Below are 26,783 nucleotides of genomic sequence, written 5' to 3' on the forward strand. Positions count from 1 at the left end.
AAAAATGTTTTTCAATTTAAGTTTGCCCTGTCCTTTGAGGTATATTACATGCCTCATATATATGTGTGTGTGTGTGTGTGTGTGTGTGTGTGTGTGTGTGTGTGTGTGTAGCTTCTCTTAAAGAATTATTTCCATATTGGCCCAGAATTGCTCACTTGGGGTTCTGACCAGCTTGGGTCCCCAGGGATGCATCCAGTTTGCCTCTTGCTGTCCCAGAATAAATGCAAATGACTTTGGGAAGCCTCCCCATGCCCAGCTACATGGAGAGGACTCCACTGAATGTGCAGCAGCACATCCTAGAATAACCATACTATGTGAATAGAAAGTATTTATTTATGAGCATGTATGCCAAAGCTGAAAATCTGCAGCAATATAAACTTCCATTGTCAACTAGAAATAGAGCTATATCTACAATGAAATAAATATAATGACTATAATGATTTTTTCATAAGTACATATAATTTTCTCTCTGAAACAAAATGCAAGACAACATTATAAATCAGAGAGCAAGTGAGAAGTTAAAGGAAAAGCAGCTTTAGCTCACATAGATCAAAAAAAGGCAAATATTGAATGAAAAGAAGAGATGTTTCTGCTACAGTGATCAATACCAAGACTACCTTAAATAAAGAAAACCCCCATTTCACTTTTTGACTTTCTTTGTAGTTAACGAAAGGTAGTTTTTTTTTTTTTTTTTTTTTTTTTTTTGAGTACTATATTCCTTTTCATTTTGGAAAGTATCTGAATTGTCTTTAGATTTCATCAATGGGAAATAATGGATGAGTTGCTTGTTCCTTTCTTAAAAGTCATCTACAAAATTGTACAGGGAATATGTGACTTTAGCGAACCTCAGAAAGCAATTGCAATCGATTGGGAGAAACTATAACTTAGTGGCAGAGAAAAGACTGAAGTCAATGGTGTTTTATGAATTGAAAAACTATGATGTTTACTGCATCTCTGGAAACTACTTCATTGCTTAGAGAACTGTGGAATATTAAGAGCTGCTTCTGTACTTTTTAGTGCCTTATAAATTAAAAATTATACATATGTAAGGATTTTTATTATTTGTATATTACATTTTTGTAATAGAAAAGCATCAAGAAAACATTGACATGAAATAGAAGAAATGGAGAAGACAGGAGTCCAAAGGACTTTATGTAAAATCTTATTTTAACTGGCATTAGGGACTGAAAAAGTGAAAAGAGTGTAAGATTTTCAGATAAAAAGAATACACACCAATTTTGACTTACTGTAATGAGTGACTATGGTTCTAACTGCTTGAACCAGTTCTAAGCTGTCCTAACTTGGTCTAAATGATTAGGATTTTACTCCCACTTCTATTACATGATTTTTCCGTCCACTTATCCGCTCAATACCTAATATTTTAGAAAAAAAAACTATAAACAAAAAAGAAAATTACAACAAATCACTGGAAGGAAGAGATTACAGTAATGGATATGTAACCTATTAACTTCCAGTTTTAGTTTGTTTGTGGAAATACAACAAGACACCACAGATTGGGTGGCTTACATACATCAGAAATTTTTTTCCTATAGTACAGGGATGTCTGAGATCAGGTATGTCAGCATGGTTCTGGGAGGACTCTTCCAATTTCCAGACTTCTTGTTGTAACCTTAACAGGAGGAAGGGGTTAAGGGAGACCTGTGGGCTCTCTTTTAATAAGGACATTAACCCCATTATGAGAGTTCTACCTTCTAATCTAATCACCTGCCAGGGACCTCATTTTTTTCCCCAAAGACTTACTTATTTATGCATTCAGAACTGGGGTACAGGCTATAGGTGCAGGGGCAGTGAGAGGACCCACCAGAGACAGAGTGGGGAGAAGAACAGACTGACAAAGTACACTGCTGAGGGGAACAGCAGGCAAGACAGAGAGGTCACCTCAAGGCTGGGATCAAACTCGCACTGAAGTGGTTGTGGCTCACTTGCAGTGCTAAACCCTAACCATTGGGCCACCAGGGAGGACCCCCAGGGACCTCATTTAATAATACCATCATTTTGGAGGGTTGGGAGAAAGTGAGCATTTCAATATATGAATTTTCAGGGAACATAAACATCCTAGCCAGCAAATCTAGAATCATAATAATTAAAGCAAACCAAAAGAAAACACAATGGAGAAAATAATGTAGAATAAATGAATGGTTATGATGTTAGAGGATATTTAATCCAAATAACTACTGGACTATGTGCCTTCAGGCTAAAGAGAACAATAATTGTAAAGAATGAAACTAGATCACCTCACACCATACACCAAAAGCAATTAAAAATGGATAAAAGACTTAACTGTAAACCATGAAACCACAAAATACTTGGATGAAAACATAGGCAACATTTCGTGACACAGCTTTACTGATGACTTTATGGATTCCTCCCAACAGCAAGGTCAACAGAAGAGAACATAAACAACTGCGACTACATCAACTTCCTCACAGTATCAGAAACCACAAATGAGAGAAAATATACCCTACTGAGTAGGAGAAAATATTTACACACCATACATCCAACAAAGCACTGATATCAAAGATAATGCAAAGAACTCATAAAACTCTACAAAAAAAAAAAAAAAACAGCCCAATCAGAAAATGGGCAGAAGAGACACTTCTCCAAAGAAGACATTCAGATTACAAAGAGGCACATGAGAAATGTTCACCAACACATATTATTAGAGAAATGGTTATCAAGACCACGATGAGATATTATCTCATACCTGTGAGAATGGACCACATCACAACGACCAGAGTCAACAAGTGATGGGGAGGATGCAGAGAAAAGGGACCCTCCTTCGCTGCTGGAAGGGGTGCAGACTGGCCCAGTCCTTAGGGAAAGCAGTATTTCAAAATATTAAAGATTGAGTTGCAGTTTGACCTGGGCACCTACTCCACAAGTTAAAAAATACTAATTTGAAAGGAAAGTTGGACTCCCATGTTTGCTGTCCCAGAACAGATGAGTGGATCAAGAAAACAGGGTGTATATATAAGTGGGATATTATTTGCAGCAACATGGATGGAGCTAGAAGGGGATAATTTGAAGTGGAATAAGTTAGAAAGAGAAAGATAAATGCCAGGTAGTGTCTCCATATGGAATATAACATAAATAAAATAAGAGTCAGATAAAGATAAGCTTAATAATTAACCCTTTTTGGCTGACTATAGAACTGAAGCACTAAGTGCGAGGAGAAGTAAGCACAAAGAGGGAAGGAAGCAGAGTGGAATTTGGGGGTGGAGTATGGGAGACTTGGTGCACTATGGTGCTAATACTTGATGAGGGTATCAAAATATTACCTCAATTAAAAGAATTAAAAATTAATAAATATAGCTTAAATAAATAAGCACAAAGAATACCAGTTAGGTTTCCTTTCTTAGATGCCTGATTTAATACTACTAAGCTACTCTGTGTATAAGACTGAACACAGGAGTATATATTCTGTGTATCTATAAGTATATGTGTATCTTTATGTTTATATATGTAACATGTGTATATAGGTCCATATATTTATGCACCTGCATGCATACAAAGGGAGCTATGCGTCACTATCAGGAGAGTTTTAAATACAAGGAGGGAGAAAATAGAATTAATTCTGTCTTACTGAATGGAATCAGAGAGCAAGAATTCACAGGTTTTAAAATACCTTGTTAGTAGTATAGCTATCTATCTATCTATCTATCTATCTATCTATCTATCTATCTATCTATCTATCTATCTATAGGGGTGTGTGCATGTGTGTGTGAATATTTCATCTTTATAAATATTTCTAGCTCTGCTTACTGGAAGCAAGACTTCCCTGATTTTCCTGAGGTGATAAGAACAAGTAAAACTTAGATCTTGATCCCAATAACATTCTTTACTAAAAGGACCCAAGAATTCTTGGAGAAATGACTGCTTCCTGTGTTAGGGCAGGAAGAGTGCATGATATTCTGTGTCATCCTGTGCTAGAGATAGAGAAATGCTCAACGAGTTGTGTGGACAGGTCCAGAGAACACTGTGGCCACTTTGAAGGAATTTTTCAGTAGTCAAGAAGGAAAGAATTTGAATATTCAAGCAAATAATGACAGAAAAGGTTATAACTTATTGAAGAAAATATACATTAATGTACTTTAATAAAGAAAATGAGGGAGAAAGGGAAACTCTTGGTAGAAAATCAACTAATAAATGAAGAAATGATAGAATTAGAAAATCATCGTTACAATCATTATAATAATAATTGATGAAGGTGAGGATTATCATGACAGCTAAAATGAGTAGGTGAAATTTTGAGCACACATGGGATATTTATAGACTCTTAAAGTAATAAGATTTATTAATTACAAAGTGAAATATCTGCTCTACAGTGGAAAGATTTAGGAGAGTCTACCATAACTGTGTGACCAAAGTTAACCTCATCAGAAATGAGATAGATTAACATGTGCCTCCTGATATAACTCCCTGAAAAAAAGCCACTTCTGGAATGTTCCTGTTAAAGTATCATATGTTGAATCTAATTATGAGAACAAACCCAAATTACTGTACATTCTATAAATAACTTACAGGTACATTCCTAAAATGTCATTATCATGAACCCACCTCCACTAACTCCCCCCCCAAAATAAAAAAAAGAAAGAAAGAAAGAAAGAAAGAAAGAAGAAAAGAAAGACTGTGGCATTGTTCCAGATTAAAGGAATTTATTAAACACAACACATGGTCCTGGGGTTTACTTTGGTTACAAAGGCATCATTTGGGGGCAATGGGACAAAGTTAAATAATGTCTGCTGATTAGATACTTGTGTCAATGCCAGCTTACTAACTTGGATGATTTTCCTGTGGTTAAGAGAATGTCCCTATTTTTACATATTACACAATGAACTCGTCATGGGTAAAAGGTATCATAAAACTTATTCCCAGATGTTCGGGAAAAACATATGTGCATGTCTACCTTCAGAAGTACAGGACAAGAGAAGGCAACTGTAATACAATTTTAACACATGAGAAACTGTATATTGCATTGTTTCTATAATTCTTTAGTGAGATCTAGTGTGTTCCTAAATTAACTGATAACTAAATGCATGCTTTTTCATCACTTTTTCATGACCTCCACTGCCTTGATGTTGTTCCAAGCTCTTTATCCAGACTTTTGCCTCCCTGGCCTTGTTAGTCTATTCTCCATTGGGCAACTAGAGTAATTTGTTGAAAATATACATTGGATATCGTGTCACTCTGTTGCCTGTACCAGCCAAGGATCCAGTGCCCTTTCACACTGTATTGAAATAGCCTGTCTACATATTTTTCTCAACCACTGAAGTTCAGACTCCGCAAGGAAAGAGCTGCATCTTATTTATGTTTGCTCCATTTCCTCATGCCCACATGTACACATCCATCAAAGTACTGACACTACATAAATGTTTATTTCGTTAATCTATTTAGCACCAATCATGGGGAAAATATTTGCTGAAATAGCTAAGTTACCTATGTTAACTGTGCTCTCTGTTAATAGTTTCTCAGATTTCTAAATATCAATGAGTTTTTGGTTTTAATTAATTCTTTCTATAACAGAAAAAAAGATCTTCTGCATCATGGATCTCGCTATTCCTGAGACAGATTATGCCAGGAGAGGGCAAGAAAAGGACCACTGAATATTCTCACCCATGTCTTTACCTTTCTTAACCAAAAATGATTACAATGCTGCCAAAGTACATAAACATAAAAATTGAGGAGTATCATTTTGGTCTTTCAAAACTCTTCATTATTAAAAAGCATTTCAGGATCTGATCGCAACCAAGATTGTATAGCATGTGATTTTCCTAGAATTCAACCAAACTGTGAATCTAGCTGTGCCTTCTAGACTTCTGGAACTTTAAATTTTACATGGCATAAGCACAAAGTCCCCTGGCAAGCTATCTCTTCTCTAAACTTGCCCAAGCTCCAAGCAGCTACAGTTCCTCTTTTCTGTTACTGATACAAGTGGTTGCTGTATCCCTTCAGTGTTCCCATAAATTTCCAGTTTCCTACTATTCACTTTGCTTTTTATGGTTATGTTCACATGTAACACCATATTTATCACTTATAAAATATAAGCTAACACTAACAATGTATCTGATAGCGGAGTATAAAGAGCTCTATTAGCTCCATAAGACCCTTTGCTTCTGTAATGTTGGGCAAATTGACACCCATAAATGGAAAAAGGAGGGCATTAAAACTAAAAGTGCCCCTTGCCCAACATCTTTACTCAACTCCTGTGAAACATTCCTGAACCTTTTGCTTTGTCAACCAAATATGAACAAGCTGATTCAAATGGATCTTCCTGGCTTTGTGGGGGTCCCTCCTAAGCATGCTCTGAGATAAATAAGAAGACGACCCCGGAAATATGAAAAAGGAAATGGGAAAAGTGAAATAGAAAATGGAGAACACAAATAAAGGGTGTTATAAGCACACCATGGACAAATAGATTAGGGCCCCTGAAACGCTACTGAGGAATCATGAAATCACAATTGCCCCGCTGGAGGTCAAAGATGCTGGACTACTTATCAGCTGACTTTCATCTGTATCTATGGGCAATACTTTCTCACACTTGAACCTAGTTAGCAATAGCTTTAAGTAAAACCCTAAAAGAAGGGATTTAGATGAGAGACCTGAAGGTAGGGAGTTGATAATGGCCCTGAGAATTGTCAGCATGGCTACCAGCTAATGTGAGCGTATGGGGTCAGGCTTCAGCAGATTCTTCTATGATGTCCTGGAATTATTTTGGAGGTTGACCCAGGTTAATTGCATCATCTTTGAAGAGAGAGCTGTTCACTGAATGGCGATAGAATCTAAGTCAACTGACAAGTATGATACTGATAGAAATCCTTGCATTTTAATATTGATTTCAGATGGACCACAAATTCCTAACTATGGCACTGAAAAACATCACTTCTTTATATAACACATATGAAAGATATATTGAGACAACAGTCATTTACAATGTCAATATGTAATCTCAAAATAATAAATCAACAACACCTGAAAAGGGAGATCCTATACTTCTAAGACACAAATAAGTGTAAATCATTGTTACCCAATAAATAAATAAGTAAAATAACTAATAACTAATTAACCAACGTGTTAGACTTAAGTGTTTTCCCTTTTGTTTACTTTTCCTTTCTGAATGACTGGGTCAATCTGTTTCCTCTCTGTAAGTTGACTGAATAGGGGAAGAATTCAATTTAACTCTGAATGAATCTTGTCTCTGGGGCAGCTTCACTATTTTCTATGTTCTTACTCATCTTTTCAGTTCCACATTATTTTGCAGTGTGTGTATGTTCCTCTACTCTTGCCCCTTCCCCTTACCTTCTCTTCTCTCAATCTTCCTTTCCTCATCTCTTACCTCTTCACCTCCCTACTTCTCTTACCTTAAACCACATACTGGTTCAAGCTACAGTCAACTTTTACATCTATATAGTAACAAAACATGATTTTTCTGCCTCTACCGTTGCTTTCACTTCTCCTTGACCACTAGACTGATAGAAAGGAAGGTCATTCCATTGCTCTAAACTCTGCAGTATCTTAAAATATTAGCCTGAGTAAAGGGAAAAGTCATCACAATGACCTATATGACTATGAAACTTGCCCTTGTTCTTCCCACCTGCCAACACCTCCATGGCGTCATTTTATCTGTTCCACCACTCTTCCCCTCGTTCATTCATGCCAGTTACTACTCCTTGCTTAATCCTGAAACATGCATTGGGCATACTCCTATGTCAAGGTTTCATATATATGTATTTTTTTTTCTTGGCAACACTCTCAAATACAATTCCCAGGTATCTATAGGGTTATTTATAAATAGGCCTTTGTTCAAATTGTATCTCAACTAGAATTGCAACCTCCTTTTCCCCACTAACCAGAGCTTTCTTACCTTATTTCCTGAATATTTGCTTCATAAATAAATAATCACTTAATCTACTACCGCACACATTAAGTAGTAAAGATTAGATACACACACACACACATACATATAGTAATATACAAGAATTTTTTCCTATATAACATGTAAATAATACAATTATTCAGGATTGCAATTTCAGTGGATCAGATACAGAAATTCTTGGTAAAGAATATTCATTAGCACATATTGAAACTATAAAATGCACATTAAAATTAAAATCTTGGTTGAACTATTTGATAAGGAATTATATCAGGATATGTGATATCAACATACATTCAGAAAGAAAATAAAACACAAATGAATGCTTTAATCATGTAAATGGATGAATAATCCCTAAGTTTAGTAATTAAGATGTATATTTTATTTAACATATTTAATATTTATACTTATAAATATTTGATAAATTTTATTGTTAATTTTTAATAATCCCTAACTTGGTTAAACAGAATCCTTCAGGTGCTGGGCTATATCAGCTTGTAGTTTGCTTCATGGAATAGTGATTGACTGTGATCATGGAGGAAGTATATCCTGCATGTCCCATCACCAGCTCACTCTACCCAAGGTCTGCAGTCTGTGAGCTAAGACACTGATGACCATATGATTCAAATCCCTCAAGCCATTGGAAGGTACAGGGTACCCTACTTGCTCTCCTTGGTATTCTACACCATATTTTTCACAAAGTCAATACCATTGTGCTATAGTCAGAAACTACAGACCCCAGAATAACTATAAAAATTACGAGAAAGATTGGTTCAGAATAACTGAAAACTGAGGTAGCACAATTAAAGGTACAAGAGTGTGCTATGGTGTTCCGAACTCATATCATCATCCAACCACTAATAGAGGCCACAAAGTCCAGAGGAAAGTCAGAAGTATGGAAAATGGAGGGTGATAACTGCTATAACAAATGTACACATACATTTGCTGTAAGTGTATAGATATGAATGTATTTGTATAATAGTTAACAAAAGGAAAACATTTAATCATTGGCATGTAAAGTGAAACAGGTTTTGGAACAGCAAATTCTACATTCTCCTGTCTTGGTAAATTACCATTAAATCTTTATTATTTTCTATTTGCTGCTGTTTTAGTTTCATGATGTCTTAGTTTACATACAATTCCTACTAAGTAGTTTACCTTGTCAAACTTTTATTTCCTTTACATCAATTCATATTCCTGATAGATGAGAATAATTCTTGATTTTTATAGGTATTTAAAAAAAACAATACCAGCAATAATATTGGGAACTTATTAAAACTTATCCATTAAACATTTGTAATTTTTTAAACGAATCTGCTATTCTATAAAAAGCTAAGTATTATGCTTCTCTCTTAATCAAAGAATGCCGTATGCTTTTACATGTATGTAAACATCTATTTATATCTCTCACTATTATAAGCTTTTACTTACATATTTTTTTGATATTGTTAATTTGCATTTCTAACTTTTGTTCTGGCAGCAAGAGAGGAAAGCTACTAAAATTTTAATTTTACTGGACCACATTTATGACATTTTAATTAGTCCCAAAACTCTGAGTTGGTACTTAATTCCTAAAAATTTTCTATGTAGATTACTGAAATAATTATTTTTTCATCTTAATGGATAAATATGTAATTTGTATACTACTGCAATAGTATAAATTATCAGCTGATAATGATATGAACAGATAAAGCAAGTCTGAGTATGGTTTGTTATTGGCTTTTACAAAGAAACAATTTTGTATCAACACATTCTCCTCCCGGATAAATTATGCTTTGGTTTTATTATTTTCTATTTGCATCTATTTTAGCTAATTTCATTGTATTATTACTTATACTATGAAGAAACCATTTTTAGACTTTCTAGAACAGCAATGAAAGCACCAAATATTAACTTCTCAGTAGTTTATAATTGTTGATGATAAATTTTATTTCGAGTGAACTTATTTTTGATTTAAGAATGTTAAGCTCTGACCCATGAGTGATTTAGGATGAAAATACACATATGCATGTACTTAAGTACTCAGGTGTATTTATTTTTCATGTGTGTTAATAAAAACTATTGTTCATGGGTTCCCTTCGATAGGTTATTTCTAATTTATTGCATTGTTATTTGGAATAGGCTATATCTAAGCATTAACCGTAATTTAAGCCTTATGTGTATTTTCCACTGTTTATGAATACAAAAAACAAAATCTTTCTCTGACAAATATCCCCTCCCACAAAAGAAAAAAAAATGGAGAAAAACTTTAAAAATTCTGGAAAAAGTAGCTAAGAAACAAAGAAAACCAAAGAACAGTAAACACTCAAACTTCTGATTGGATTGTATGGCCAGAAGACTGCCATTGCTGAATGTTCTCGACAAAGTTGAATATTGGAGCCACAAGGGATGTCCTACCTGGTCCTCTCTCCTGGAATTACACCCTTCAAATTTAAAGTTTTAGGTGGGCATATGTGTGTGCTAACTTCCTAGAAACCACAAAACAGCCACACACACACACACACACACACACACACAAATCAAACATCTTCAACCCTGTTTTCCACCAAGTTTCATACCTTGTTGGTTATCCCCAAAACAAGATCATTTCTCAGATTCTGGTGAGTCAAGTAAATAACAAATAGCCATTTCAGAATATGTCTTGTAGAAATTTAAGTTTAAAATTTCCTATGTTGTATATTTTTTGCTTTTTTAAACTTTGGACATAACTGACAGGGTTTCTTAATTTACTGCAGTTTAATGCGAACTCAAATAATCTGTGCATGTGATGAGGGAAAAAAGTACACATGACAGTTTATCTTTTTTTTTTTTTTGCAATATATTTCCTTAGTGAATGAAAGATAAGTATAATTAGTTGTCAAAAAATGATTATATGGGGCATTCATGATTTTCTACTGGAGATGCACTTTAATTGTGCTGGTGTTGTAGATCTACATAATAAGAGGTGTAGTTTTACATTACGAAGATTACAACCACAGCAGCATGCCAGAGACAGTTGCCAAAAATGATGATTTAAATTCTAGTTTCTTCAATGGTACCTAAAAATTATTATTAACATGTAGTGAATTCAAAGACAGGAATGTCTTGAAGTCCAGCCAAGCCATCAGTAGGGAAGCTTAATGGGTAGAATGTATAAAAGAATAAAGAACAAGTGACAAGAGTATCCCTCTGTAATTTCTTTATGTTGAACTGAAGTTAAAGGACAACAAGCAAGATAGGTCAAATGAACACTACACAGACGAGGGGATTACAAATTGATGCAATGAATTATAGTCACCAAGTGCTTAAAAGTGACAGCAGCAGACAAAACAGTGGGGTGAAGCAATCTGCAATGGAATTGTTCGGTTTCATTAAGCGTCATTTAACCTATCGTCCAAAGAGACAGAACTACAAATCATAAAATTTACCACTAGCCTTCTCAGTTACCAGCACAGGGAAAAATAGCTGTTTTTGCTTTCTACATATCTATGCCTATTGCTGATATTGTGAATTAATTGTTATTTCCATTACACAAAAGGTGCTGAGCTTTATATGTATTAATGTCATACCTGCACATACAACTGAAGTGACAGAACCAGGATTCAAACTCCATTCTAACTGACTTCAAAGTCTCTGTGTTTTCTCTACACAATACTCAAGGCAGAAAGGCCTGATGGTATTGTTCTGGTGTTTACCTTTGTCAAACATAATCTGGCATTAAGGTATCCTTAATACTTTTACATGATAACACTGTATTTTCTTCAATCGAAAGGTTTGATTTCTCCCCCTTTTTCTGTCAAGAGTTGGAATTTAAACTCTAGCACTAGCACTTGAAAAAAGTCAAATAATTTTAAAAAATACAATAAAATTAGTATATGGCAAAATAAACAAAACTGTTACTAAAAAAGTTGCTATTCTTGGGCCCTCCCTGGTGGCACAGTGGGTTAAAGCACAGCACGAAGAAGCTAAAGCCACTTCAGCATGAGTTCTAGAGTTCCACAGCCCCAGAGGTGATCCACATAGCGCAGCAGACCTCTCCTGACCTGCCCGCTGCTCCCCTCAGCAGTATACTCGGTCTGCCTGTTCTGCTCCCTGCTCTTGTCTCTAGTGATCCTTTCACCACCCCTATACCTCTGGCCTGTACACCCATCTGTATATATAAGTAAATAAATCTTTTCTTTAAAGTTGCTGTTCTTGACTTTCCTTTGGCTTTAATTTTTCACCAATCATCTATCCATATAATTTTACTGCCAATCTTAATAAAATGCACTGTCACTTATATTATTCAAGAGGGAACGAAAGGACATCTTTATTTAAGCTTAGTACTGATTCTTAGAAGGATATTTAAATAGCTATATTTTACCATGCATTAGTCTTTATTCTTTCTTTAGAACATATGTGATGATGAAGGGAACCAGGTGAAAAAGATGAATTAGATCGACAGGGTTTTAATTTTATATGGAATGATATCAAAGCCAGTGTCATAGACAGATGCTTATAGATGCCTTTTGATAATCAGGTTTTAATGTAATGTTAAAGCAGACACAGCACGAAGCTGACAAGACATGGACTTGATGCCTCAAGATCACAGTTGCCATCTTTAGATCACCATTGGGGACTGTAGACCTTTGAAAAGTTATTTAACTTCTCCAATCTTTAGTGTCTGCATTTATAATAAAGTGGAAATATCCTTTAACTTCCAATGTTGTTTGCTATGATCAAATATAATTATGTGTCTGAAATGCTTGACAATAAATACTACCTTATTTTATTGCAGCTATTATTAAAAAACAGAAGAGAACAAAATGATGATCAATATTTTCAAATTGGTACAAATCACCCATTAAATGATGACATAAAAATAGGGCAAGCATATGGAAAAGGTTTTGAATATATAGCTGCTATTTTTATTCACGAGATTTTTATTCATGTTATTTCATTTTTTTTTACAATTCAATATAAAAGATAGTGCAAAGGGCATCTTAAATATGACATAAATGAAGTGTGGTTGAGAATATTCAAGCTAGCCTAAAGAGCTGGCTAGGGAATTTAGTTATTTTTATGTCTTTATATCTTTATTAGATTAACTTTAAATGAACTACATGAAGTATGAAGGCATTATTTCTGCATGTTACAAGACTGAAATACTCTCATAAAATCAATCTACTTGGGCCCTCCCTGGTGGTGCAACAGGTTGAAGCACAGTACTAAAAAGCTAGCTGCAGCCACCTTAGCACAAGTTCGATCCCTGGCCCTGGAGATGACCCACATGGCAGCAGACCTCTCCTGTCTCACCCGCTGCTCCTCTCAGCAGGGAACTTCATTGACCTGCCTGTTCTGCTCCCCACTCTGTCTCTGGTGAATCCTCTCACCATCCCTACATCTCTGGCTTTAGCCCAGTTCTGTATGCATAAATAAATAAATCTTAAAATCAATCTGTTTTCATTAAAAATATAAAGTGATTATTAATCATTGTTTCCACTATTAAAGGATGTTTTCTCAGAGTCTGACCTCTTGATATAAAAAGTCCTTCCATTGATGGCCCCTGCAGTGTCATTTGTGTGAGTTGTGAAGGATAAAAGGAAAATAATGATGGTATTTATGATATGAATGCACACATATATAAACATACATGTAAATGGTGAATTATACATAGACATATGCATGAACATGCAATTTACAGTTAAAGAACAGTCTTTTGAAGTCAGTTAAAGAACAGTCTTGAAGAGATGACTAATAGTCCTATTATATGCTAAAAATGCTTATTTTTAATTTTCAGGAAATAGTAGGTTGTTCAGATAAAATGCTTTTCTACATAGAAACAAAAACATCTGGGATCCTCCCTGGTGGCTCAGTGGGTTAAAGTGCAGCACTATAACACTACCTGCAACCCCTGTAGCACCAGTTGGATCCCAGCCAGGGAGCTGATCTACGTGGCATGTCAGACCTCTCCTGACCCGCCCGCTACTCCCCTCAGCAGTGTACTTCATTGATTTGCCTTTTCTGCTCCCCGCTCTGTCTCTGGTGAATCCTCTCACCCCCTGCCAAACCTCTGTCCTGTACTCCAGTTCTTCAATGCATAAATAAATAAATCTTTTAAAAAAACAGAACTAAAACATGACTGATGGTCACCTACATCCTCCCCTTCTCTGTTCCTCCTTCCTTCATCTATTGAGTACTTACAAATCCATTATTGTGAAAGCAAAGAAGAAGAAACTGTAGAGCATGAACATAAAGAAATATTAGCAGGCAAACAACTAAACATGATGACAGCCGCTGCAAGAATATCTGAAATGTATTAAGTGCTTACATGTATCAGTCAATCGTCTATGCACTGCATATGAATAACCATTTAATCCTCACTATACCCTTATGGAGAAATAGGACTATTTTCCACATATTACTAATGAGAAAAGTGAGGCACAAAGATGTTAGGTAATTATGACCAAGGCCACACTATTAACAGGCAGCAAAATCTGCATTTGAATTTACAAAGCATGGCTCCTGCGACTACAGCACTGTAGTGCCTGAGATAAATGCAGAATAACATAGGTTGTAAGCCCAGGATTCTATTAAAGCATAATTAAGTACATTTATTTTTTCAAGTAAATCTTTATGTACCACATCAGAAAAGCCATTAGTCATTACCTAAATAATCAGCAAATTGATAACACTGTCTTTTTATGAGAAAAAAAAATATGCTTTGGCTATCAAGTTCAACATTTTAAGTACTTTACCAAAAACCAGGCTACATTTTCTTGCTTATCTTTTGGGACACCTAGTCCGGAAAGGTAAACAGAGAAAGCACTTTACGGAAGATGAAGGAAGTAAAAGAGTAGTTGCAAACTCTCCATTTAAGCAGGGTTATAGGGAGAAAGTATAATAGCTAGAATGTGACACTAATTAAGTGTCAGCTATGTATAGTTGTGTAAATGCATGTGTAGTTTTTCTGCAAAATAAATGTAAGAAGAAAGACTGAAGATGCTGTCAAGGTCACAGGTTTTTCCTGGGAGCATGAGTGAGCTAAGAGTCTGCTGAGCCAGGACTGTGCCAAGGACCTGGCCATAGCCCCTAGTGTGTATGTGCATGCGGGGGGAGGAGCTCACGATAGCCACTGCCACTGCCTGTAGACATGGCTTGGCCTGAGCATGACCCAGCTCAGAAACAGCACATCAGTCTTCTGATGCTCTTCAGAGCATGTATCAGTTGCAAGGATGCTCTTCAGAGCATGTGTCAGTTGTACTGACTGGCTGGAGACAAATAGTGGGTGACAAGCTGCAGGTTGCTAAGCTGGGATCAGGAAGCCTTGAGGCTGGACATGCTGTGTGGGCAGGACAAGTGCACCCAGATACTTTTCCTTGTGCTATCTTGCTGCACTAGGTCTGCCTTCTGGACACCCTGCCTTGTGACCATGGCAATGAGTGGGTCTAACAACCTCAAGGAAGAGACCAAAAAGACTTTCAAAAGTTGGCGCTCAGACTGGCTGTTCTCAGAGAACGCCCTCTGCTCCCTGCATTCCGGTCTGCTCTGCTTCACTGCCTATGCCACACTGTTCTAGAGTTCTCCCTCTGCAGGCCAGCCCTCTTCTACCTGAAGCCAGCTCCTGCTTGCCCTCTAGCCTGGGCGGACAGTCACTTCTATATCTTCCCTTCATCCTGCACATGTGTAGTCAGGTTTTGCTTGTTCTCCACAGCTCACAGCAGCCACCACCAAGCTTCAGCTTGGTCTGAGGTCTCTTCACGATGGATAATGTACAGATAGAATAGATAATATCTGCCACAGATAAGCCACCACATTTTTTTTCTTTTCTCTCTTCCCCTCCCTTTTTCTTACTTTCTGTATATAGAAACTATTTTCTTTCCTTCTGTCTGTTAGTTTATGAGTCCTGTTTTGTATTCTTTAAAAAAAAAAAGATTTATTTATGCATATAAAACTGGGGTACAGGCCAGAGGTGCAGGGGCAGTGAGAGGATTCAACAGAGACAGAGTGGAGAGCAGAACAGGGAGATTGATGTGGTACAATTTTGAGGAAGCATTGGGCAGATCAGGAGAGGTCTGCTGTGCCATGTGGGTAACCTGCGGGTCTGGGATAGAACTCATGCAGAAGTGGCTTTAGCTTCTTAGTGCTGTGCTATAACGTGCTATGCCACCAGGGAGGGCCCCTGTCTTGTATTAAGCACATGGTTGAAGGCTCACCGAGTTCCCCCTGACTTTGCCCATTTCATAAAGGTCCTAATAAAGTCTTTCAGCGCAAGGTACATCACAATAAATGCAGTGAAACTTCCTTTGTGTGCTGCAGTGCAATATTGTGAATGGAACCTGCTGGATATTTTTAAGTAAGTTAATTTTATGCAAAATAGTCTTTTTATTTTTATTTTTATTTATTTATGCATACAGAACTGGGTACTGGCCAGAGGTGCAGGGGCAGTGAGAGAATTCAGCAGACACAGAGCTGGCAGCAGAACAGGCAGATAGACGAAGTACACTGCTGAGGGGAGCAGTGGGCGGGTCAGGAGAGGTCTGCTGCTTCTTAGTGCTGTGCTTTAACCTGCTGCACCATCAGGGAGGGCACAAAAAATAGTCTTTTTATGACTAGAATCTTCATAATCTTATCTAGTGAATCAGGAAGTGATCAAGAAATGTCTCTTATTGCCCCCAGAATTTAGCTGTTACATTTTTAGCACAGTACTTTTTTAAAATTGACCTTAACAATGAGATATATTTTTTCTTCAAAATGAAGTATTCCTAATTTTTTTGACCTTTTATGTGATGACATAGATTTGTCAACCATGTGCTATAACAGATGTTTTTGAAAATAATACTATAGTTAATTATGCCATCAAAACAAAGGTGACATTTTAACACTGAACTAAAAGGGAACTACTTAAAAAAAGAAACTGGAGTATTTGATAATTTTATCTCCTTTGCCAAATCTATGTAAGACTAGTCACCTTTAAAAGCTCTTGATTATGACTCTTTCAAAAAATGTCAGAACAGACTTTTCAACCTTTTTTTTTTATAATGGTGGAAAACTTCTTTTAAGACCATAAGACCAACCAACAGAACTTCGGAAAAGAAAAATGTTTATTTTAAACAAATGTAGATAGACCTGCAGATTCATATCCAAGTTGATAGTTTCAGACCATAAAGCACGTTTCCCACTTGAACCTTTTTTGTCTTTTTAAGGGTCCCTTTCAGTTCTGAGAGTTGCTAAATCCAGCATATGTTTCACTTATAAATCACTGAATTGTGTTAAGCAACATTTTTGAAAATATAAGCAATATGGATTATCTTTTATTCACTAAAATGTCACTTTAATATTCTTATTTTTTCATTGAGAACCAGTAAAAATTACAGGGCTTTAAGTACAGAATTGAAGAATTGAAGTTGGGAGTCAGCCTGCTTCCTGTCTCTGCCACTGACCAGTTGGCTAATCTTAGTCAACTTACTTGACCGTTCTAAATCCATGTTTCCTCAGTTCTGATGTATAGGTAATAATGGTAACTCCAGTTAAGTAATACATCGAAGTTATAGGTAAAGTGAGGTATGTAGTGGGTATTAGAACATGTTAGTCCTAAAACCACCACTTAGAATAGTAAGTTTGGCATTAAAAGCCAAAGCTATAATCATATGGAGCATTAATACATTTTGTTAAGCTAACTTAAATTTATGACTGTTCCCTAGTAGGCTGAGTATTTATGGAAGGCAAGGAGTCTGTCAAGTTCATCAATCAGGATACAGGATATTTACCTGGCACACAGATCTTCAATATATATCACTATATTAATTGTGACTGAGAAATAAAACCTAGCAAGAAAGACTGTGCAAGCTTTGTGTTTGACTCCACAGTCTGACCTCTGAATAATGAACATCACAAGTTTATCCACAAGTTTATCAGGTCCCAACTGGGGAACCCAGTGGGTGCAGGTTGAACTATGGGGCTGACAAGGTGCTGCACTGCACCCTCTAATTACATTTTTGGTGAGTTTTTTTTATTTCACTACTTTATGGGAACTCCCAGTGATCAGCCACTGGATCTTTTGGCTAAAGCTAAGTTAGGAGAGCACTATGCTGGATGCGAGCCTGCAGATAGTCTGGGGAGCAAGGCAGAGCCACCAAAGGCAGCTCAGGCTATGAACTCTCTGTCTGATTCATCGCTAGAGACAAAATATCAGCAACTGTGACTGCTGGCAGGTCAGCGCAGTACAGCTTGCAGATGGATTACTCATCCCATTCTGTGCTTTCCTAGACAGGGAACACACTCTTTTTGTCAAAAAAAAAAAAAAAAATTCAAAAGCCTTAGTATTTTCATGAGACTTGTGATTGACTAATCATCTCACTGCATTTATTTTAAGTACACTTCTCAGTCACTGATATATATTGTTTCATGTTGTTTTTTAAAAAGGGTATCACGAGTTTTCATTAAATATACTACTGAGTGAGAAAATGAGTGACAACTCATTTTCTGAAAATATTGTCACCTTATTGAAAAAAAATTTTTAAGAAGTTTACATTCCTCTCTGCATCCCCCATGACAGTGAGAGCTGTTCTGTCCAGTTGACTTAGAGGTTTCCACATTTATTATCTGACAAGGATTTAGGACTAGCATGTTTTTGGGAATGGGAGAAAAGGGGTTTAAAACTAATTTATAGGAATAACTATAGGACATATATCTTCTTATATAATTATAGGAATTATATAATATAGAATGTATAATTACAAGGATATAATTTATATGCATATAAGCTACCATTATCAGGGTTTATCAAAAATACTTTAGATTTCTTGAAACAAAATGATCACACTGAGGCAGCAAAATATACTGTTCTTACTTTACTGAGAAGGTTAATGCTCACATTTTCTGAACAGATAGTTTTATCATTTATCAAGGAATGACATGATCTAAAAGCAATAAACAACAGCATGCTATGGATGCTATTGACTTTACAAGTCAAATAGAGTCTTCCAAATCAATATGTTATGATGTTTTTACAATTACACAGAAAAAACTACAGCTATACTGATTACCCTTTTCAATACCTCGCAATAATCAAATAAAAATGCAGTTTTAATTACTTCATAAAACAGCTAAAATCTATATTATGTAAGCCATATATAATATGTCTCCTTTTAAAATTCTATATAAGATTTTTTAAAAATAGATTGTTCAAGTTTAATGTTTTGTTCTTTAAATAAAAGAGGTAGAACTAAAACAAAATCACTGAAACTGCTTAATACAACTTGAGTGAAAGATTTCTATTGAATTCTGAAATTTTTGTCACATGTGTGAATTCTTAACAATGTGCATTGTCTAACTATTAATAACTAGGGAATTTTCTCTTGATTTACATGCTAATTCTATATTATACAGGTATTAATTATTTTCAGAAAATAAACTTATTTCTAATAGTTGTATTTGTCACTACTTATGAATAATATTTCACTTATGCCACATTAATTTAGAACCCCTTTCCTAGTTTATGAACATAAATCTAATATTCATAATAATAAAAGCATTAGAATACTGATATTAATAATATAAATTTTAATTTGCCATTAAGCCAATTTAAAATGTCAGATGGAGAAAGATACTGTATGATTTCATTTAATGTGGTATATAAAGAAATTAAGTAAACAAATGAAATAAATAAAACAAAAATAAACATTTAGACAAGAAGATCATATTAGTGATTACCAGAAGGAAAGGAAAAAGAATGGTGGGTAAATCAGATAAATGGAGCCAATTATACGGGAAAGGATAAAACTGGACTTTTCAAAGTAAACTTTAGTTTATACAGCTGTTGATTTACAGGGGTGAATACCTGAAAATCATATAATGTTACAATTCAATGGTACTTCAATACAATTATTTTAAAATTAAACAAAATAAATACTATATTATAGCAATTAAGGTAATAATAAAAGGAGTCACAGCTTTCCTATGCACAAACATTAATCCACTCTGCTATGCTACTTATGCTAAAGGCAGTCAGTCTGCTGTGCTGAATCTCCTTCTTCCTGATTTCAGAGATACCGTGGGGAATAAAACCAGCACACAAAGAGCTCAGGACATCAGGTAGAAGGACACCATCATTAAACAACTCTATGCATCAGTATAGCAGATGTATTAGGAGGAACTTCTCTTAATAAGAGTAGTTTTATTCACAAACATTAGAGCTTCACTTTTCACATGAGAGAAAGTAAATAAGACATACTTCCTGAGAACACTCAGAGCACTTTGAAAGGGGGAAAACACTGAAATCAAGAGGAAATGAACATAAAATTTAGGTCACTGCTAAATTAATATTTTTCTGTATGGGTTTTCCTTTACCAATTGCTTTTATAAGCACTTCACATCTCAGTATTTAGGCTAAATGCATTGAAAATCTTGTTTTTCCACTGATGCTCCATTAGCAAAAGTGACCTCTGCTATGTCAAGGTCTAAGCTATTTCAAAGCAAGGAGAAAGTTGGGGGAACTTTGTGCCCAACAACAAATCTTAAGTCACATCTGACATATATTTCCCACAGTGACCCCGAGATGTCTGCTTCTTCAGAAGGCTCAATCTGCTACATATGGAGTCAGTGTCTAAAGCATCTTTAGTTTAAACCACTATTTCTTTTTTCTAAAATATGTGTCCCTGGCAACTACTTATTCCTAGTCACCCTAAATAAATGTCCTTCAGAGGATGAAATTATGCCTTCCCCACTGAATTTGGGTCTCCATTCACACCATCTGAAAGTTTATCACCATTTTCTTTTATTCATGCCAATAAGTATTGCATATAAGAAGAAATATGGGAAAAATTACAAATTGTATTTCTTTACTGATCTAGGAAACAGAAACTGCAAAAGCTACCAGAAGCTTATCTCTTCATTTTCCTTATACACACCTGGAATCCTTTTCTTCTTCATATTCTCATCAAATCTTGCAAAGAATGAAGATGGCAACCCTGTTTTGCATATCCTGACATTCCTCAAACTACTAAAAACCTTTGCTCAATAAACATCTGCTATCTTTTTTTTTTTTTTTGCATCTGCATCCTGTTCCCTTCCTGTGTTCCATCTTCTAAGCAGATGAAAATACTGCCTCCTCCTTCTGCACAAAGCGCGGCCTGTGTTTAAAACTACAGCCTTCTCGTCATCATCATAGTCAAATTCTGAAAGTGTAGTCTCCATATTCTACTTCTACTTCTTCACATCCACTTCACTTTCTAAATCATAGTAATCCAGAATTGTCTAATATTAGCACTATAAGTCCCATAATCAGGAAAATTTGAGTTCCAGATGAACTGGGACAGTTGGGCATTTTAAATGCCTTCACTCAAAATCTTCACCTCCAATCACTGTTCTAATTCATAAAGTAAGACGACCTATCTTTAATCCAATCTCCTCTGTTTATGGCCATAATCTGCTAGTTCAAAGTCTCATCTGTGTACAGCCTTGCTCCTAATGAGAATGACTCCCTTACTCTGTTATCACATGGATTTTTCTGAAAGTCAAATCTGATTGGTCTTCAAAAATTCATTTCCTGAATGCTCTTTAACAAATTCCTTTGTTAAAACTTCTACAGGTCCTTTTCTACCAGTATCTTCTTGTCACTCATTTCTTCTTTCTTCCCTTAAACCTGACCCATAAGGACTGCCACTCTCCTATGCAGCCTCACATGTCTACAGCCTGACGCATGGTACTGTCCTTTGCTGGAAGTCATCTTCTAAGGTGTTGGCCTGTCTTTGTCCTCTGCATCTCAGCTCAAGCACAGCCTCCTCTTGGAAGTCATCCACACTCTTCCGACAGATGATTACCCTTGGCCTGTATCTCTTCTCTTTCACACACTTATCTCACTAAATTCAAATCACCTTTGTTTCTCCTTCCTTACCAAAAGACCAAGTCCTGAGAAGCAGAACCACACATTTCCCCTTTATAGTACCATGTGAGCAGAGTTTCTATCTCAACAAATTATTGTTGAATTTATGTTTAATGAAAAAATAACATTATTTTCTAGTCCTTTCATTGAGAGGTGGTTGGATACATAGAATGTTATAAATGGGAATTTCCTGTCAGTTTTTTACCCTAAATGCCCTTACACAATTAGTCAACAAGTTATATCCAGTACATGAAACTTTCACCAAAACTTATAAAAGGGTTGATAGTCTACTTACTGTTCTTGCATCCCATATTGACAGAGTCTTATCTGCAGAACCTGTGAGAAGAGTGTTCGAGCAAGGAAAAAACTCTATGGTGTTCACAGAATCGGTGTGTCCATACAAAGTGCACCTACATCTTTCACTGTAGAGAGGGAAATTAAGATTCAAGGTTTTAGGAGTTAGCAATCACATGTTTTCTATGCTGTTGACACAATGCTAATAAAGATAATTCTAATAAAGGTAAAATAGGTACCTGAGATATAAAGTAGCGTTATAAGAAAAACATTTTAAAACACTCCTACAACCAACCACCTTATAGTCTAAACAACCTATAGAACAAAGAAAATAAAAAGGACTATATTTAAATAATCACCAATTTATAAATTATTTGTTAATACCAACTTTTTATTATTTTATTTCTTACCATGAAATGATTACATAACAATCATCCCCATCTAAAAAAAAGTCTGCTAAGAAAATACTTCACTAACGCGAGATTCCCCACAATTTACCATCCAGAACAAATCAATATAGAATTTTTTCAAAAGTACTGTGCATGGGCTCTCCCTGGTGGCACAACAGTTTAGTTAAAGCAAGGCATTATGAAGCTCTATGAAGCCACTGCAGCACGAGTTCGATCCCCTGCCAGGGAGCTGACCCACATGGCATGGAAGACCTCCTCTGACCTGCCTGCTGCTACCCTCAGCAGTGTGCTTTGTCAATCTGCCTGTTCTGCTCCCCACTCTGTCTCTGACTTTGTCTCTGTCTCACCCATCACACCTCTGGCCTGTACCCCAGTTCCGTAAGCATAAATAAATAAATCTTAAAAAAAAAAAGTGCTGTGCAGATGTAGAGATAGAAAATGTGTCCCAGATATGTTTCTGTGAGTACCTGTATGTATATTGACATACACACACACACACACACACACACACATGCATCTACTATATCAATGTGTACATATATATATACATATATATATTAAAGATTTATTTATTCACACAGAAATGGGGTATAAGCCAGAGATGCGGGGGGGAGGGGAGGTGAGAGGCTTTACCAGAGACAGAGTAGGGAGCAGAACAGGCAGATCAATGAAGTACACTGCTGAGGGGAGCAGCGGGGTGGGCCAGGAGAGGTCTGCCACACCATGTGGATCACCTCCAGGGTGGGGATTGAACACAATGAAGTAGCTGCGCTAGCTTGCAGTGCTGCGTCTTAACCTGCTGCGCCACCAGAGAGGGTCCATCAATGTATATATTGATCCATTCTTATCAAGCACGGCTCCATGACACACATGCCTGCATCTTTACAGGCAGGCAGTCTTTGATATTTGGAATAGTCACTAATAAGCACACATATTTTCTGCTTTCTAGAGGCACTGCATTTCATAGATTCTTGGAGGTGCTTTAATATTAATTCCAATGGAAGTATGAAGGAAAAGAAGTGTAAAGAAATAGGCAAAATCCACAGAAGTTTTCCAGCAAAAAACAATTGAGAAAAAATAAAATCACTACAGATAACAACATAAAAAAGAATGATGATCTCTGAACACTATCAATCAAATATTAAAGTATAATAATTATTATATTAACCAACTCATGAGATATACTTGAAAGATTTACACTTGAAAGAATTATATTACTTGTGCCAAAACTAAGCATTATTATTTATAAATAGTTTGTAAGAGGTAACTTTTAAAAGGCTGTATTTATTAAACAGACTAAACCTGAACAGGATTTGTATTATTGTTTCATTAAAACATGAAAACCTATAAAAATTATGCTATTTTCAAAAACAGTTTACATACCGACTTTTCCTTTAAAACAAAAGCCTGCCTATTTGTGAAATTTAGTAAATATAAGAGTATTGTAAGTGTGAGTATATATCTTATTTCAATGAAGATCCAACCAAATAACACACACATGCACAAAATGTATAATGTAGTAAAGTGTGTTTTTACACATTTTTTATTCTCTATTGATAAAATAAGGTGCACATTCACAATTCATATTCAGGCTTTGTCTGCTGTCATTAAAGACAATTCAATTATCTGGGAGTATATTCATTTAGAGAGTGGAGTAGAGGAAGCAATTCTTTGATGATATATTACAGCTCACATATTTTTTCCCAATGAAAAGAAAAAGATGGATCTTCCATAGTTTAAGGGAAGAAAGAACTGCTCAAGGCAGAAAGAAATCCGCTCACAAGTTTAAAGGTGTGGGCATTGCAGGCAGACAGGCTGCAAGAGCAGGCTTGTGAGATTAATTAGCTGCCAGGGAAGGAAGTCCCATTCAGAATTCCTTTGCAAGGTGAAAATGGACTAAAGTGATGGAGCATGACAGTACTGCAAGGGATGGAAATGATTTGTACATTTCCATCAAAAACATAAACACCGAAGCCCCAAGCAATTTTCTCTCTGTTGCCGTGTCCGCTGTTTTCCTCTCATTTTTGACTGAAGAAGTTAGTTCACCAACAATAGCTCTTGCTTAACTCACCTCTAGCTTTGCCTTTATTTCTCTTTGTCTTCTTTATTTGCTTTCTCTGCCCCCTTGATTTAATTTATTACTCTGGTAACTGCATAAGGGATATTTCTCTGAACTATCAACTTGCTTAGAAATGAATTTATCTGCTCTTTTAGATACATTCTCATTTAAAAATGTATTCCTACTCACATCCAAACTCATAAGAGGATACTGTTTTAACACAAAGCTTTCCTTTGTAAGACATTAACACTTAAGGGTTTTATTTCCTTTAGTGTGCTATTTAATATTATTAATATTGGACAAGAAATTGTTCCCTTAAAATTCCAGGTTTGTATGAATTCTCAATCCACAGTTTACAGATAAGGAAATCCAAGGACACAGTAACTGGGGAATTTTCTCTATATGACAAAGGTAGTTAGTGGTAGAATCAGGTTTTTGTGTTGACAATTGGGCCTCCTGAAATTTGTCATGCCGGGGTTAGTCAGAACCTCAAACCAGGCAATGCTACACCTCAGGCTTCCATATTTCCGAGAATGGGTTTACAAACAGACTGCCTGATGCTAAATGTCTTCAGTTTATGCAGAATTTGTTTACATCAAATTCATATTAATTAATTTTTAAAGTTAAAAAATCCCTATTCAGGCCCTCCCTGGTTGCACAGCAGTTTAAAGCATAACACTGAGAAGCTAAAGCCACTTCAGCAAGAGTTCGAACCCCACCCGCCCTGGAGGTGATCACATGGCGTGGCAGACCTCTCTTGACCTGCCCACTGATCCCCTCAGCAGTGTACTTCATCGATCTGCCTGTTCTGCTCCCCACTCTGTGTCTGGTGAATCCTCTCACTGCCCTTGTATCTTTGGCCTGTACCCCAGTTCTGTATGCACAAACAAATAAATTAAAAAAAAAATCCCTATTTGTATTTTGATACTACACTACATTGTGTTGACTTGTTTCCTTTGTATCCTTAATGTATTTGTTATTCTTTATTTTTTACTTCACCACATTTGATACTGTGGTTTATAAGAATGGATGCCAAAACGAGTATAAGTGTCTCTCCCAGTTCATAAAGATACAATAGCAAACTATTTCTTTAGTAATATAGAACTTTCTCCTACTTTCAGAGCACAGGTGTATTTTGCCATGTAAATGTCCTTAGGAGTGTGGTATTTATGACACAGTCTAAGCTGATTCAGAATATTATCTTTTTTTCTGAATATTATTAAAGAGGACAGAAAGAGAAGGTCACACTGCTAGCTGACTCTTATGGTCTGAGTTTATGGAAGTTAATAGACTAAATAAAATGGTTGCTTATGCTTTAGAACCTGTGTCTTATGATGTGGAACGAAGAAAGTCAATTTTTCATGTGCCTGAAACTCAGATGTGAGTAAGAAAGAGTGAAAGCTCCCATGTGACAATCTTGTGGTACTACTTTATCACATTATGCAGATGGGTCAGATTTTTAATTATTATTATTAATTTTTTGCTTCCTAAAATTCCATGATTTGAACTATCAAGTAACCATTTAATGTCTTGGTTTTTATATACCAAAAAGTCAAAAGTTTTTTTTTTAATAAAAAGTTTTTTTTAATGTATCATTTGCTCTAATTAAAAGGAAATATACTAGTTTTAAAGATGATCATAATTTACTATAAATTAAATATGTAACATTAAACACTTTAAATCCACAAACCATTTCTGAAATTTTCCATTCAAACACCTATAAAATATTTCAATAGAAGATGCTTACATATAACTACACTGACACATTTGATTTTTACACCTTTCCCAGTCAACTCTGAAAGAAATCTTCATCAGAAATCAGATGCCAAAAATGAAAAAAGTTAATGACAAAAGTCAAGATTACTGATTTATGTCCTTGAATTCTCTCCCTTCCATCAGTCATGTCTACAGTTATATGTTCCATGAAAATTCAGACCTTATCTATCATGTTCCATGATGAACAGTGGTAAGACTGGCTACTTAATACATGATATAATTAATGAAACTGCAAATCTTTATGAACTGTGAAGACACCATTACTTCCCAATATTAACTCTCAATCTGATACCCTTCCCTATCTCCTAAAATACTGAATATGCTATTTAAGAATAAATTTACTGAGTTTTATGTGGATTTCAAATACCTTAAAAAAGAAAGGGTTATACAATGAAACAAATGATCTAGAAATTAATTCCTCCTGAAGGGATTATAGAAACTGTCGGTATTTTAGTTGGTATTTTCCCATCTAAATGTAGAATTTAGTTAGCTTGAACTTCTCATTTTAAC

At 35.7% G+C, this 26,783-nt stretch overlaps 1 protein-coding gene across 1 annotated transcript in view; it reads right to left on the reverse strand.

Annotated features, from left to right (window-relative positions):
* The window catches only part of SPAG16 (sperm associated antigen 16), a 678,503-nt gene that overhangs the window by 269,877 nt on the left and 381,843 nt on the right, over positions 1-26,783 (reverse strand). Inside the window, exon 13 of the mRNA XM_004674324.2 lies at positions 22,030-22,156. Coding sequence (XP_004674381.1) covers positions 22,030-22,156 — 127 coding nt within the window. The remainder of the gene's footprint in view (positions 1-22,029; positions 22,157-26,783) is intronic.

Source organism: Condylura cristata, unplaced genomic scaffold (assembly GCF_000260355.1).
Source record: "Condylura cristata isolate star-nosed mole 26May11 unplaced genomic scaffold, ConCri1.0 scaffold00002, whole genome shotgun sequence".
Lineage (NCBI taxonomy): Eukaryota > Metazoa > Chordata > Mammalia > Eulipotyphla > Talpidae > Condylura > Condylura cristata.